The 16,480-nt window shown below is 42.1% G+C and overlaps 1 protein-coding gene across 1 annotated transcript in view; it reads right to left on the reverse strand.

The window, feature by feature from the left end:
- megf6b (multiple EGF-like-domains 6b) overlaps nucleotides 1-16,480 on the reverse strand; it is a 94,950-nt gene that overhangs the window by 6,218 nt on the left and 72,252 nt on the right. The window contains exons 18-36 of the mRNA XM_050037256.1: nucleotides 15,921-16,055; nucleotides 13,415-13,540; nucleotides 13,192-13,323; nucleotides 12,663-12,791; nucleotides 12,394-12,525; nucleotides 10,893-11,021; nucleotides 10,670-10,798; nucleotides 10,227-10,355; nucleotides 10,005-10,133; nucleotides 8,001-8,129; nucleotides 7,736-7,864; nucleotides 5,754-5,882; nucleotides 5,488-5,619; nucleotides 5,265-5,393; nucleotides 5,038-5,166; nucleotides 2,419-2,547; nucleotides 2,140-2,268; nucleotides 329-457; nucleotides 112-240 (exon numbers count right to left, since the gene is read on the reverse strand). Coding sequence (XP_049893213.1) covers nucleotides 112-240; nucleotides 329-457; nucleotides 2,140-2,268; nucleotides 2,419-2,547; nucleotides 5,038-5,166; nucleotides 5,265-5,393; nucleotides 5,488-5,619; nucleotides 5,754-5,882; nucleotides 7,736-7,864; nucleotides 8,001-8,129; nucleotides 10,005-10,133; nucleotides 10,227-10,355; nucleotides 10,670-10,798; nucleotides 10,893-11,021; nucleotides 12,394-12,525; nucleotides 12,663-12,791; nucleotides 13,192-13,323; nucleotides 13,415-13,540; nucleotides 15,921-16,055 — 2,463 coding nt within the window. The remainder of the gene's footprint in view (nucleotides 1-111; nucleotides 241-328; nucleotides 458-2,139; nucleotides 2,269-2,418; nucleotides 2,548-5,037; nucleotides 5,167-5,264; nucleotides 5,394-5,487; nucleotides 5,620-5,753; nucleotides 5,883-7,735; nucleotides 7,865-8,000; nucleotides 8,130-10,004; nucleotides 10,134-10,226; nucleotides 10,356-10,669; nucleotides 10,799-10,892; nucleotides 11,022-12,393; nucleotides 12,526-12,662; nucleotides 12,792-13,191; nucleotides 13,324-13,414; nucleotides 13,541-15,920; nucleotides 16,056-16,480) is intronic.

Consider the following 16,480-nt stretch of genomic DNA (forward strand, 5'->3'; position numbering starts at 1 on the left):
ATAAATCATGGCTTACAGGAGAGGAGTTGAATTACATATTTTAATTTTGATGGACTCTCTGGCCAGCACCTTGTTGCATGTGTGTTTTCAAAGTCAGAAAAAAAGGATTACCGATGTCACATCTGAGGCCGCTCTTCCCTGAGGGGCAGAGGCATCTTCCTGACACGGGATCACACACAGCGTCGTCCTCACAGTCACACAGTTTGGCACAGCCAAGACCGTAGGTACCCTGTTCACACACTGAGAAAACAAAAACAGGATAAATTAGGCTAAGAGTTGACAGTAATCCTGTTATAACATTGGGGTAGTCTGCAGTGATTTAACTGACCTCTGTGACAGCGAGCTCCACGGTATCCTGGTGGACAGATACAGTGGCCCGACGCTGGGTGACAGGAGGCTCCGTTCATACAGTCACACTGCAGCTGGCACAGCGGGCCGTGAAGACCAGGAGGACAGGCTGAGGACGAAGGATTCATGTTAGCAGATTTAAAGCTGACCTTTATGGCTTAAAATGTCCTCACTGTATTAACAAATTAACATAAACCCCAGAGTTTCACTTTGAGACCTCAAGAGTGGCTGCTGAACAGCATTTTAATTATGGTAATAGAAAAACGTGTGCGGGGTAAAACCCATGCCTCCCACATCTACAGACTGTTAACAGCTGACATGGCAGATAATACCCTCCATGTGAAAGAGAAATGGGAAGTCTGTATGAGTACGAGCAGGACATGTATTATCAGTCATGAAAAAAATTGGTTAGAAGAGGACTTCTAGGACTCCACTGACAGTTTCAATGTATGATAACGGTTCAGTATCATCTTTATGTTGGAGGATATGTGGGATAACTGGAGATTATTTAAATATTAGGGGTGCAGCAATATACCTGTTTCAAGGTGTACCATGATATAAAAGTTGATGGTTATCATACAGTGTAAGTATCGATATTAAAATAAAAATACAGCTGAACGGAGAATCTCCTCTTTGTTTTAGTTATTTTCAAAGGGGAGACTCTACACATTCTTCATTAACAAAATGGTTTCAAGTTTCAATAATAAAATATTGGTTCAATCGCAAAAACTGCGATATTTTCTGACATGGTTATTGTACCATGAAAATCTCATACTGTTGCAAACCTGAACAGTATGAAGGGAGTTTGGCAAATTATAAAAGAGGGTGTCATCCCGATGTTGTTTTTACTTGGAGACCCATTCCAAAATGTAACACGCAAAGATCAAATATATATACCATGCAATACTTCTAGCAAAATGATAACTGTAAATTAAAGGAGAGCACTTTAGTTGATGCAGATTCAATAGATCTAGTGACTGAAACAAGTCTACACAGTGGTATATATGACAGCAAAACTGCAAATTAAGATGGAAAATTTTCTGCACAGATAGACTTCAGTTATGTTGTACCTCACTGTATAATAGCAGACAGGTGTACTTGATCGAGACAGAGAAAACAAAGACAGAAAAAAAGCCCTCTGTCAAGGACTGTTTAACGGTGATTTATGTTACTGACACTGAACTTTAAACTTTAAATAGAGCTGACCAAAAAAAAAAGAAAAGAGTGAGAGCTTTGTTAGAAGATGTGTCAGGACACTTTCATTTTCTGTTCTTTTAATTAACATTGAGAACAAGTAAACATTTGAGACAATGCTTGGTATCAAAGCTGTACTTCAATGTAGTTCTGAGGTGCTTTTACTTTACTCAAGTGCTTTGAGCATTTATTTGAGTATTTCTTTTTTATGTTACTTACAGTAATAATTCTTTTTCACTATATTTCAGATGGTACTGGCACTTGTCTAAAAAATTAAAAAAGATACCCAACCCTATAGAAGTCAGCCTATAAATATAGTATATATAACTAGTATTTAATGCATTTGTTGAGGACTATATTTAGTCATGGATTAATATATATTTGGTGATTAAGTCCGAGTGGCTCAAAATAACTATTATTTTGGATCAAAATAAACTACAATGCCTATTTTTATCAACAGTGGAGCCCCATGGCAACGAGGGATACGCTACATCATGTTATCAGAATCAGTAAATTGCTGTTTTTGTCTTTAATGGGATTTATCGACCACACTTCTGCCTTTCTTTGTGTGTGCGTGTATATCTGTTCAGTTCTCACCGTGTTCACACAGATGTCCGTAATAGCCTGGACCGCACTGACATGTCCCTGTCACTCTGTCACAAGTCCCATTATTTTGACAGTTGCATTTCAGCTGACAGTTTGCACCAAATCTGCCCGCAGGACATTCTGGGAGACAGATGGATGAAACAAGAAGACAAAACTCAACCTCATGACTTCATACCAGTCTCTACGTTAGGTTTAACATGCTACAGAAGCAGGTTTAAAAAAAATCAGCTCCACTGCATTAAGAAACAAGATGTATAAAACTGTTGTCACCTTTGTCGCAGTGTGAACCAGTCCAGCCCAGACCACAGGTACAGTTACCGGTCACAGAGTCACACACTCCACCATTACTGCAGTTACAGCGTTGGACACAGTCCGTCCCAAACCAGCCTGGAGGACAGCCTGAGGTGGAAAACACACTCTCAAATTAAACGACACAGAACACTCTACTTTATTATCAAAATGCAACAAAATACAAAATGACAAAAAGTTGGTTTTCTTCTTTAAAATAAAAAAGGTGTTGTCTGTAAAAGTCCACCTGCAGATATCAGGGTTTGTTTCCCTTCTGAAGGAGCCATATGCTGCCTTTCAATTTCTGTACAGTAATAAAACAACTTATACAGACACAGCCATAAATAATCCCTTACAGTGAGCAGAGAGTCTCGATGACACTCACAGAAACATGCACAGAGGAGTCTAGACTTCCAAACAATCAGAGGGTCTCTTCTCAGAGATCTCAGGTTGTTCTCACACTCAGAGAGGTCAACAAGTCACAGAAAAAACAGAAATGGCTGCAGAGTAGTTATGGCATATCTGATAACAGCATGTCGAGGCTCATCATCTATTCTGAAACAGTGACGTTCGAAGCTTTCTCTTCAAAACTGCAAATATCATATTCCTGCTGATGTTTGAAGTGATCTCTAAAGTTCACTGAGTCAGACACTCTTCACACTTTGTGGTGAAGCTGAAAAGAATTATTAGCTTCTGCAGAAGCACACTGTTACATACGCACTAATCACATCTGCCCATGAGGCCTGCTCTAACTCTAAACTCTGGTGACAGAAAAATTACACGACAAACATGTAAGGATAAAAATCAGACATAAATCGCCCTGTTTCAGTTTTATTTATAAAGCCCTATATCACAAATCACTTTTTGCCTAAGAGGGCTTCACAGCATACGACTTCTGTCTGTCCTGACCCTTAAATGGGGAAAAAAATGGTAGAAAGGAAGAGAAACTGAGGAGGGATCCCTCTTCCAGGACGGATGGGCGTGCAGTAGATGTCGTACAGAACAGATCAACATGATAAATGTGACAGAGAGAGATACATTAATTATAGTAATAATATTGTTATAATATTATTATTTTGGTAGTATATATGTTGTAAGTATATATTCATATATGATAGTATATGTATATGACAATAATAACCGTATGTGTATAACAATAGTAGAAGCATGACTAATACATTTAAATAATAAGTACAATAATAAGTTTCCTCATTACAGATCTCTTGGATGTCACATCCTTTAAGATGGGTGTGGTCTGAGCAAAGGGGGGCCAGAAGTAGAGTGGGAGGGAGGAGAAACGAGCCATTCTCTGTATCTCTTTGTTGTTTCAAGATACTGTATCATAAATTCAAAAGGACGGAGGAAAGAGATGTACCTCAGACATAACTGTTAAATCCTTAAAACTCTCAGAAAACCACACAAGCAGAAATATATAAATTCCAATAAAAATAAAAATGAAAAAGTTGTTAGAAAAAATGTACAAGAAAAAAACATTACATACTGAATAACAGTATTTCTGGGACTGAAAATACATCTGTCCACTCCAGTTGCCATTTTGTGCCAAAGGATATCTGTGTCTGTCCACTGCAGTGGACACCACGCATCAGTTATATAAAAGTGATTCATTAGAACTCAAGAAAGGTCAGAAAAAATGTTGTAATTATTTAATGCTCTTATGTGTGAATACTACTGGCACTTAATACAAGGTTTAAAAACATAAACCACATTTGTTATACAGCTGATGCATGGTGACCACTGCAGTGGACAGAAACGTAAGTCTTGCAAAATAACATGTACAAGAAAAAACATCATGGGCATGTCTTTTTACTTATTTAGAGCTAACAACAAACATTAAAAATATTGTTCTGTGATTCAATAATTAATTCATGAAAGGGTTTAACTTTGAGAAATCAGCAGAAAGATGATCACAAAACAGGAATCCACCTGATGATCTGCTGTCTGGGAGGTAAAAGCTTTCTGCCCAGCACTGTAATGGTAGGACTGATGGCTGCCGGTTGTTGTAAATGGCACATCATAACGGATCAGCAGCAGCCCGACCGCACCCTGACCGTCTTATGATGCTCTGCAGAGACTTCTGAGCTGCTGTACGACATGCAGATTGCTCTGCAGGTAGGAATGCTGGTTGCTAAGTAACCTATTCTCCTCACCTGAAAGTCTACCACTCCACCCTGCTGTGAGCGCGGGCTCAAGGACATGTTGTCTATTATACAAATGAAAAGAACACGACTGCACAAACCCAACACGCTGAATAAATGTGAGAGAATTTGGGAACTGTTCTTGGCACAGTGTCGTATTACCCTGCATCCAAAGAAACTCTAACTAACCTCGCTACATAACTGGATTTATGTATTCATGTTACTTTTTGTTGCTCCTGAGACGGTACTGTTGTGACAACATTTCTGAAAGATGATGTCATATTGTAAACTGTCTGGCAGCCTTTTTATATTGTGGGTTGTTTGTGTGTGTTCCATTTAATTTTGTATTTTCTTTGCATTGGTTTGTTCATCCTTAATATATGTTTATTTAATGTAAAACTGAAAACTGTATATATAAAGTGTTTAAACAGTTCTGAGAGCTCACCGTGTCCACAGTCCTCTCCTCTGCGTCCAGGGATGCACTCACAGCGACCAGTGACCGGGTCATTCTGGGCCCCGTCTCCACACAGCGCCACCCGAGCACAGTTGACTCCGTAGCGCCCGGCTGGACACGCTGTTACCACCGAGACACACACCAGACACTTGTCATCCCATACTGGCATTTATCACTAATGTACTCACTGTCACCAGCACAGTTTCAGATGCACTCACTGATGTTGCAGCGTGCTCCTATAAATCCTGCGGGACATTTGCAGGCACCGGTGGAAGAAACACACCTCCCTTTGTTTTCACACTGGCACTCACTTTCACAGTCTGCACCATAGCGACCCTCTGCACAAACTGTAAACAACAAAACAGCAGAGATTTATTACTGTTGAGAGGCTTCGGTGTAATGTGATATGTCTAAGAGGTATAAATGTGCTGTTTGACGTACTTTGGTCACATTTGGAGCCGTGGAAACCTGGAGCGCAGTAACATGATCCAGACACCGGGTGGCAGAGCTGGTTTGTCTCAGAGCACTGGCAGACCTGGTTACAGTTCTGTCCAAATGTTCCTGGAAGACAAGCTGATAGAGGGAGAGAGGTTCACATGCACAGTTTGCTCGCTGATGCTTTAAAGATGTTTCATTTAATATGTTCATTCATTCAGAGAGTCTTCGTTTCCTAAATAGACAGCAGACGTTGGTCCTGCAGTACTCACTCTGCTCACAGCCGTTTCCTGTGAATCCAGGAGGGCAGCCGCAGTCTCCGGAGACGTGGTGGCAGGATGTTCCTTGAGCACAGTTGCAGCGCTGCATGCAGCCTTTTCCATACATTCCTGGCAAACAGGCTGAGAGCAGACAAAGTAGAAATGATATAAGACATTCATAGCTTTAACTTGGAAGGAAATCTAATTCTGCACGTTTCCCTTTATCCTTAATCGTACTTGTAGATTCTGATCTTACTGTAATTTTAACTTTAAAAAAAAGTTATACATTTAGCTTTTCTTTGTAGCTTTCAAGTCTACTTTATTTATTATGATTTTGCTACAGAGGGTTTTACAATCTGATCAAAGCCTCAACAGGATGAGTCTCATGTAGCCAGATGTATCTTCACAGCGCTGTGCCAGCGCTAGAGAAAGGTCTGGAAGGAAATATAATCATTCTGTTATAGCGGAAAAATGCACTGGGCTGTTTATATTTCTTTAAAGCAATCACAGTCGTCTTGGGCGGCGGTAAGTCAAGGGTGCAGCAACTGTGTCCTATCAAAATTGTGTCGGGGGGACTTGTTTTGGTGGAACATTTGCATGAGGGGAGGTGGCGTATGCTGACTGTGTGAGACAACTTTTACTGATAAAAAAGACAAACATAATTTGATAGTTGTGACCAAGAGGTGGAGCCTGACTTTACATTAGCTCTGGAGGAACTCACTGGGCTCATTAAAACTACAAACCATTTGCAAGCTGTGAGAGCAAAAAGATTAAAAAACAAACAAACTAGAAACTTCAACTACAGGAAAAAGGGAAGCCACTGAGCTTATTCCAGGCACACTAGCATTGAGCCAAAGATGTACAGATAAATTTCCTTTATTAGTTTGGGGCATATAAAAGTCACTGCCGTGTGTTGCATCATTGCGTTGTACTGATGCTCTGCTGTTGCTTGTTGCTTTGCATGGCTTTTGTTCTGTCTTGGCCATTTCTGTTTCCTGTAGTTAATGCTGTCTTTGTGTCTTTGTCCTGTGAATTTTATCCTTTTATTGGTTTCAAAACATCTTGCCAAAGGACTGCAGTTGAAAATTAGCCAGCTGGCTAACACTGGCACATTTACAGAAATGCTGATTAATGTGTGTTGTCCTTACAAATATAATAAATGGAATGAAATAAAATGAAATATGAAGTTACAAAAGAAGAACACTGGCCCACGTTGGGTTTTTCCTCAGGGTGTGACTGGAAAAAGGAGTGAAAGTTGTGACTAGTTGCCAGGAGGCTAAATAACAACAGTAAATAATACAGTAAACATACCACAAAGAAGCTATGAGGGAGATAATATTCAGTGTTCATTATAACCACGACTTTAAACATACAAATTAAAATGACCTTGCTGGCTGTGTGTGGCTGGTGCAGAACATTATGACGACAATATCACAGAAGCTCGTGTGAAGTGAAACGGAACGGTACATTGGTGACATCAATGTCACTGACGCATGTCGCTGCCAGGGTCCAAAGATGTGACACATCAACTATGACTGGTCGTGTGAGAAAACAGATCAACATCGGGCATGAAGTGGATTTTGAAAATGGCAACACGCACATAGCGAGAGGAGGGAGAAAGTCGGCCTACATAGTCGGCCAACGGCAGGTTTACAGCAACAGTCTACACCTGATGAGTCAGATAAAGAAAAAAGAAAACTTTTGGGGGATAAAAGAGCAGCAGAGAAGAGATCGCTCCTCCCAGACAGACATGCAGTAAGTGTTTCATATACACAAATGTAGAATTACAATTTGGAGAAGCTGAATGATAGTATCAAGTAAATGAGTGCAGAACATATGAGGAAACAAGTTTTATCCGATATGTAAAAGTTTTTCTGGATCCTGAATGTGGATGTTTGACAATGTAACAGGTTCATTACTAAACCAGCTGGACAAACTCTGTCCACCAGAGGCTGCAAGAGAGCACCACAGTCTCCTTAACTGCAGGTTTGTACCTTTGTCACACAGTTTTCCTCTCCACCCTGGTGGACACTGACACTCTCCAGTGACGTGGTGACATGACGCCCCGTGCACACACTGACATCTCTCCTCACAGCTGGCACCAAACAGGCCTGGTTCACACGCTGAGCAGAGAGGGTATAAATCAGAGGTTAGAATGAACAAAAATAAACAGGCAGTTACCGCAGTGCAGCAGCTCCCATGAGGTCAAAGTTTCTGTTGGTTCATTAGTTTTGCTTCAGTTGTGCAGAAGAGACTCACCTTTCTCACAGCGCTCTCCGATCCAGCCAGCGCCGCAGCTGCACCGTCCAGTCTGTCTGTCACACTGGCCGCCGTTCTCACATTCACACTGCTGCTGGCAGTCTGCTCCGAACCGGCCCGCCACACACTCTGTGTAAACATACAGCAGCGTCCATGAGCAGGAGAGATGAGACAAAAGAAAGAAAACAGAGACATCATGATGTGAACCACATACGACAAGGAAAACTGCGCTGTCATTTTTCTGCTGAGGGCTGCAACATGTATTTTTTTTCCATTAATTCACAGTTGGACACAGTGTGGAGCTGGCAGTCAGAGGTAGTAGCCACAGAGTTTAGAGGGTAAAGACATGCCAGTGACAGGATTAGAGGTTTCCTGTGCATGAGGAGGGGGCTGGGCCTGGCACAGCTCGACAGGGGAAGGTTGTAACAGGCACAGAGGGAGGATAGTGTGTGATGTGGAGCTGAGGGAGAATGAGATGGAATGTCATCGCTGGGTCGGCAGAGTCTTTTACAGAGTAGACTCGTCTGTGGTGCAGAAACAAACTCTGCCAGCAAATAACCAGACTGTAGGCAAAAACAAATGAGCTAAGGCAGCAGATTGAATTCAGGCTGAATGTATTTCCTGAGTGCAGTAAAACAACCACAGGCCACTGTTTTAAATGTTTACTTCACGGTTCAGGTGATGTTATTCTTCTGCATTGTCCAGAATAACCGACATCATCACAGCTTTGCAAGACGAGGCTGAATTCAGCCAGAGCTGAGCCAAATAACCTAAAGTGTATATCAAGATAAATCATCAGATTCACCTCCATGACGATAAATGTTTATACATCAGTTTTTGTTTTCTCATTCTGGCTCAGTTCAGATGTTTGTCCTGTTTAATTCCAGTGTGATGAGTGAAAGATGCCGCCAGGGTTTCCCACACATTCATTTATGTGTGGCGGCCAGCCACATATTGATACTCTATTTTTGGAGCTAAGCGCCCTGCTCTCTCTCTCACACAAACAACACTGCATTCGTAAATAGTCACTCTGAGCTCCAGAGTACAAACTGGACTGATCGTAAATTTGAAGCGCTGTTGGAATTCACTCTCAGCGCAGCAGAGCAGAGCCTTCTCTGGGCACTCTGTAAGATGACATGAAGCAGCAGAGCGCCAAGTGCAGTTAATGTGCTTAAAGATATACTGTGCAGGATTCTCCTTAAAACAATGTATAGACTCATACAAAAGTAATCCCTCTGAATCATCGCTGACGACCCACTAGAGGTGTGTGGCAGGGTATTCTTCTGCAGGGACCCTCCCCTTCACCTCTATCATCTTATTTTCTTCTTATTTTCTTTGCTCAGGATGTTTATGGGCATGTACACCCACAGTGCTCGGGTGGGGTCAGGGCTTAATAAAAAGGTAGCGACCAGGTGCCAGACCAAGCAGCACACATCCAAGAGACACAGCGCAATGAATGGTTGGCTTTTACTTTTACTTTCGCTGGCGAGTGACTTTACAAACAGTAACTGAGAGTCCTGCATCGTATACCTTTAACTTTGTGATAATTCAAATAGAAACAGAACCCAAAACTGGTAAAAACAAGTTTGACAAGGCAAAAAAACTCCAGCAGTTAGACAGTCATATAAGTTAATAACAAACTCCCATGTTAGTCAAACTTATCTGGAAGGAAAAATGGTGTCTTGCTGTGAACATCTGTCAGTTCAGACTGACTTTCCTGTGTTGCACACAGTTTTCCTGTGCGATGACATTTCAGGTGTGCTCACTTTTTGTTTGACCTCCAAATTAAATAGTAACTGTGATAAATCTGTCGGCCCGTTGATCTTTGCCGTAGCAAATCTGAAATCTCCCAGCTCTGAGTATGTTTTTATAAACTACGGCCAAAAGTCCAAAAATAAACCCCAAGTTGTAATAAATGAGAGTTTTCCTTAAAGTGATCCATCTGAAAGTGGTTTCGTGGTCACACATGCGGAGACTCTTACTCACAGCATCTCTGAGTCTTACCCAGTTCACAGGCTGTGCCCATCCATCCACTGGCACATGTGCATTTTCCATTGGTCTTGTTACAGGTGGCTCCATTCTGACACAAGCAGCGTTGCCGACAGTCTGCTCCATAAAACCCCGCAGGGCATTCTGGGAGAAAAACACACAGACAAAACCATCATGTGACCCTCTTATTTACCTGTCATACAGACAACAGCATTGCCCTGTGATGTGTTCACTTACCTTCTGTGCAGTTGGGTCCGGTCCAGCCGGGCGTGCACACACACTGCCCACTGGCCGGGTGGCAGATGCCATCGTTACGGCAGCTGCAGGTTTGGTTACATCCTTCCCCATAGAAACCGGATGGGCACGCTGCCAGGAGAGGGACAAACAATATCGTTACCTCCTGATGAACTTTGCTGATCAAAAGTGGAAATTCCAGTGTCTGTTAATTGATACAGGCCAAAGCATGGGGAACATCAAGCCGGTGCTTTCTCATGTGTGACTGGGCTGGGCTTTCCCAAATAACTCTGAAACCAAGCATGTTTTTGTTCCGCTGTGAGTCAGTGTTACAAAGATGTTCTCGGTGCTTCAATGCCTCTGCACCAACGTCCTATTAACTTTCATCTGAAGTGACACCAGCACCTGTAAACTTTATGACTTTCTGCGCTGCACCTATCACTCACTCAGGTTGCAGAACGGACCGATCCAGCCAGCAGGACAGGAACACACTCCGCTGACGTGGTCACAGCTCCCGCCATTTAGACACACACATTTCTCCTGGCAGTCCAGGCCGTAGAAACCCTGAGGACACGCTGAAACACACAGATGTAAAGACTGCCTGTTAACAGCATGTATAAATATTCAGTAAGTGAATTTTCCTTTGTGATGTGAAGGCGTTTCTCTTACGCTTTTCACAGAAGGTTCCGGTCCATCCCACCTGACAGGTACAAGCTCCACTCACATGGTCACACAACGCCTTGTTGTCACACTGACAGCGATGGCGACAACCAAGACCAAACATACCTGATGGGCACTCTGAGTAAACATCACACACACAACTTAGAATTACTCAGATGTAGCTTCAAATAACTCTGTCATGTCCACTGTCATGTTTTATAAAGGCTGGTTGAAAATGAAATTCTTTGATACAATATAAAAACTTAACAGAGACAAATGAAAGCCACTGTGTGTATTTGAAATAGTCACTTTGGCACCATCTAGTGGTAGCACCAATAATGACTGTGCAGAGTGATTGCAGCACAAACTGCTCATGAATGAATGAATGAATGAATGGGCTGAAAGCAAGTCGAGCTCCATCAGTTTGTCCCAGGATTGTTTCTTTTTTCTATAAACTAAAAGAACCAAAAAAATCACCCATAGTCTCAGACTTAAACATAAATACAGTGACCACAAGTGACCTGACAGTGTGTGAGATATTTTGGTTCTTTCTGTCATCTGATATGCATGACCTTCATGGTAATTTTTATACAAACAGAAATGTAAAACATGCAATGATCATAAAAAGAGTGCACATATTAAAGGAATACTTCACCCCTCAAATGAAATGATCATTTGTGTATTGGTTACTCACACTGTGTTACATTAAATGTATGAAGAAATCTTTGTTTTTCTTGTATGCCTCCTCAGTGAGCAAAGAATCCAAAAAGGGAGTTTGGTGTTTACAAATTCTCACACAACTTGTGCTGTATAATCCAAGTCTCATTTTCCCAGTTGTATGCTCAGCACCTCCCAAACAAACAACTCTTTCCATTGGGGAACTGATCTAAATGGAAGTCTTATCTATGCTCTCTTCAAAGCCAGACTCCACTGACAAAAACAGTCATTTAACCTCACTGAACACAGGAGCTGTTGGTCTACTGCTGCCTCGATTGGTAGCTTGTTTGTGATATTGTTTGGCTTTGGTGATTTAAAGGGTTAGTTCGGATTTACGTAAGCCACACAATAACACAAACAAACTAACTGATTGATGCAGCTGTAGACCAGCAGCTCCTGTGCTCAGTGAGGTACAATTACTGCTTTTGTCAATAAGGTCTGGCTTTGAAGAGAGCATAGATGAATTTCCCTTTCAGTTCAGTTCCCTAATGGAGAGGGCTGTCTGTTTGGGAAGTACTGAGCATATGACTGAATAAATGAGAATTGGATTGTACTGCACGAGTTGTGTGAGAGATGGTACGCAGATGTTTTGATATCGTTTTGTGTGACTTCAATTCATCATGAATTTTCTCCGGTTTTGGGTTCTTTGTTCACCGTGGAGGCATGCAAGAAAAACAAAGTCTTCTTCATAAATTCAAAGCAACAGGCAGCGAGTAACTGATGGTGGAGTGTTCCTTTAACTTGAAATCATGACAGATTGAACTCTGTGGTCTTTAAATACATCATCACATACTCTGATGGCAGTGTGTTCCAGTGTAGCCAGCCTCACAGTTGCACTGGCCCGTCACAGCGTCACAGCTGCCGTCTCCGTTCCTACAGTCACATGTTTCTGCACAGTCTTCCCCCCAGTGCCCCGCGTCACAGGCTGCAACAGAAACATCACATCTGAGTGTCAGACATAACATCAGCTATATGAGATCAGTGTCTTAATCTAGTTCTGTTCTGTGTAGTGGCTGATGTCAGGTTAGGTCTGCAGTGATACATGCTCTCCAGCACTGTTACCTTTCCTGCAGTTGTGTCCAGTCCAGCCAGGAGCGCAGGTACACCGCCCACTCACCGGATCACAGCGGGCATTGTTCTCACACACACACTTCATTTGGCATCCCTGACCAAAACGTCCACTCGGGCACGCTACACAAGGAAGAAAAAAAAAATCTAAACCATCACGCCTAATCTACCAGAACCGACTTCAGCGGACTGCAAGCAAGCACAGCAAGTTCCCATGACGGCTGTGGTTCTGTGATTCAGCCGTCAAATGAGGCTGTGAGAGCCAGTGCTTGTTTGAAATGGAATTATATTCGTTCTTCCCAGTGAAATTATGTCTGAGGTGGTTTTCAGGCAGCTGAAGGATTTTAGTTAATGACCCCGGAGAAAGACTGCTCCTCTGTCTTCTGACATGATGCTCTATTTCTTGTCCAAACTGCACCACTGCGTGATTTCCATATTCCACTGTGCCACCGCCCTCCTCAGCTGCTTGACTGTTTAATGCATGTTGCTATGGAAACCAAAAATGCACACTGCTGGTACTCACAGTTCTGGCATAGTCTGCCCATGAACCCTGGAGGGCAGTTACATGACCCGTTGTGTTTGTCACACATGCCTCCGTTCTCACACAGTGGGCAGGTTTCACCGCAGCCTGGACCCCAGAAACCCTCCGGACACACTGTGTGGAGGGATTCACATTTTTATCAGTTAGGTTTACATCTGTGGAGTTATTTACATGTAGCTGTTAAAAACAATCTGCCAGCACTCACAGTTCTCACAGTGCCTTCCTGACGTCCCTGCTGGACACTTGCAATGTCCCGTCACTTTGTCACACGGGGCGCCGGTGCAGTTACAAGGATGTACGCAGCCTATTCCAAACCTTCCCTCTGGACAGTCTGACCCAGGACACACAGAAAAGACTAGGCTCAACATGGGAACACAAAAACTGAAGACAAATGAGCTTTTAAATGGAAATTGACAACTTTTTTGCTTTAAGTTATCAGAATAATGCAGAATAATAACACCACTTGGCTTAGATTGGCTCCCTGTAAGCCTTGCTTTCACTTTTCAGTTCTGTCTGCCATCGGGTTTGATCTCGGGGGGGAAATTAAGGCTCCATTTATGGCACAAAGGAAGTGTTTAAACCATTGCACAACTAAAACAGGAGAAGGACAGCGCTTTTGTTTTCCCTGGAAGCTATCGGTAGCTTTCCCCATTTACCAAAGAGCTTCAATGAATTTTTTTTGCAGTTACTCCCCCCAGTAGTAGAAATGTTGGCCTGTGAAACAACAGAAGTAATGCTGCATTCAAGTGCTCCTCAGATGGTTCCATTTCATGAGTTGGCGAAGTCATCCTTCGCACTTTGTTGTGTTCATGAGCTTTAAGTTGGAATGTGCAACCAACATGAACACTACAATTAAGATAAGTTGTATTTCATTGCTCAGAGCAACAATATGAAGCTTTTTATTACAAAGAGATTTCGTCCCAGACTTGTTGCTGCACCTGTATGTCCACTAAAACTATGATAATTTGATGTCAGTAACAGAGTTCAGCAGTCTCCTTTTCTTTTTAATGTATACATGGATGACTTGTCCCAACAGTTGAATGCATATAACACACGGTGTATGGTTGGCAATATTTTAATAAATCATCTTATGCATGCAGATGATTTGGTAGTTTTCTGCCCAATAAGAGCAACATTATGATTGTTAGAAGTAAAGAAGACAGAAAATTAGTATTTCCTGAATACTAATTTTAATCTGGTGTTGCTCTTAGAGTGTGTAATGAGATTAAATATCTAGGCCACTATATTGTCAATGATTTATATGAAGCTCAGCGTAAGTTCAATCAGGAAGACCTTTCTTGTGCTCCCCCTTTCACATTTTTCTCCATCCCACTCTCACTACTCCCTCTAATCAGCTGACTATGGGTGTTCACTCCTCTAGTTATCCAATCACACTTTGCCACGATCTCTCAGCCAATCAGGATGCCACTGCAAAATTTTAAATCTGCTCTCTCTTCTGCTGCTGTCAGCCATCATTTTAGACAGAATCTTTGCCCCCTCCTCCACCCCGGTCACCTCCAGCCATCGTATCCAGAGTCCAGGGCAAGCTCTAAAAGACTCATTCCTCTACTCATCCAGATCATCGGCACTTCTCCATCTTCCTCTCATCTCATCTTCACCACCTCTACCACCACCAGCGTCGAGACCCCGGGGGGGGTTCCCTATTCAACTATGGATTCATCACTCTCCTTAAATCAAACCATCTCTACGGGGTCTAATCGCTAAAGACTTTCCACATTCTTATTCATTCGTTCACATGTTAATAAATATTCTTTTACCATAAAAACGTGTCTCTCCTGATTGAACTGATGATAGAGATATCCACAGACAGTGTCGCAAGTTGTATGCACAATCTAATATGCTTGCTCGCAAATGTCTTCAGTTGATGTGAAAATCGCTCTTTTTAGAGCATTTTGCACTCTGCTGTATACTGCCCACTTGTGCTCCTATAGGAAGAGCAACATGCAAAAACAAGACTTAATGTGGCCTTTAATGATGGCATGAGACTGCTTCTTAAACTTCCATGATGGTGCAGCACCAGCCAAATGTTTGTAAATGTTGGTGTGCCTACCTGCCCTGATTTAATACAAAATCTTATATATCGATATATGTGCAGGCTCTCTGTCTCAGAAAATGGTATCATCCAGGCCGTGGCCAACCCAGATTGTGGGGCCACTGGTTCTCCAGCTTGTTTGTGGGTGCTGTTAATTGAATTTTGTCTATTTTAAAAGTCATCATTATTATCATTATTATTATCATCATCATTATATTGCTTTATCCGTCTAATACTAATAAATAACTTTTGTAACAAATCTAGGACACTCCACATAGACAAAAACTAACGATTACAACCTAATACCATATTACAAACTACTGGACATGTGAGCAAAAAATTGTCATGCAACATCTGGATTAATAAAAACATTTACTTTCGTCTGCATGTTTCTGCATATATAACGTCAACTAGGCAACTCGTGTACCAAAATTTTCGCCGGCTTTCCAAGGCATTGTTCCAAATTGAACGGGGTTCATGTGAATTTTCCCAGTCGGACTCTAATTTTTCTGATTATTCCAACACCACATTATTGCAGGGTAATTGTGGAAACTATGATATAATTTGGAAACACTGGTGGTGGGGTGGGGGGAGTTGAAAAGTTGTCTGTTTCCACTTTAAAGCGTGAGGAAAGCGTGTCCTCCGTACAGCCACCTACCCTGATCACAGTTCTCTCCGTGACGACCAGGAGGGCATTTTCGCTGGCACTCTCCAGTCACATGATCACATGACACTCCTGGTGGACAGGTGCACTTCTTCTCACAGCCGGCTCCGTAAGTACCTGGGTTACATTCTGGAGACAGAGCAGGACAGAGCACTTATTGATCATGTTTAAAACAACTGTAATATGAGAATGGAAATAGCCTTTCCCTCCTTTCAGTAAGTGGCTCAATGATTTTCTGTTTTCTGTCTTTATTTCTGCTCTGCTTGACTGATTCACACTGTACATTTGTTACGATTTCGACTGCACCCCTCTGAGTGTGGCTATATTTCAGCCTGTATGGGCATTTCTGTTACAGAGGCTGTGGACACTGGAGGTACAGCACATCTCGGCATGCACTGACATTTATTTGCTTCTCTGGCAACCATTACTTTTCATTCTGTTTTCTGTGTTTGACTATGTTTCTGCAGGTGTATCAAGGGTGGTGGTTTTGACTTTTTTTTGTTGTTTCTTTGTGTTTTTGTACATACTTTGAATAAACGTGTTCAAAAAGCTCA

The sequence above is a fragment of the Epinephelus moara genome, chromosome 24 (genome assembly GCF_006386435.1).
Source record: "Epinephelus moara isolate mb chromosome 24, YSFRI_EMoa_1.0, whole genome shotgun sequence".
Lineage (NCBI taxonomy): Eukaryota > Metazoa > Chordata > Actinopteri > Perciformes > Serranidae > Epinephelus > Epinephelus moara.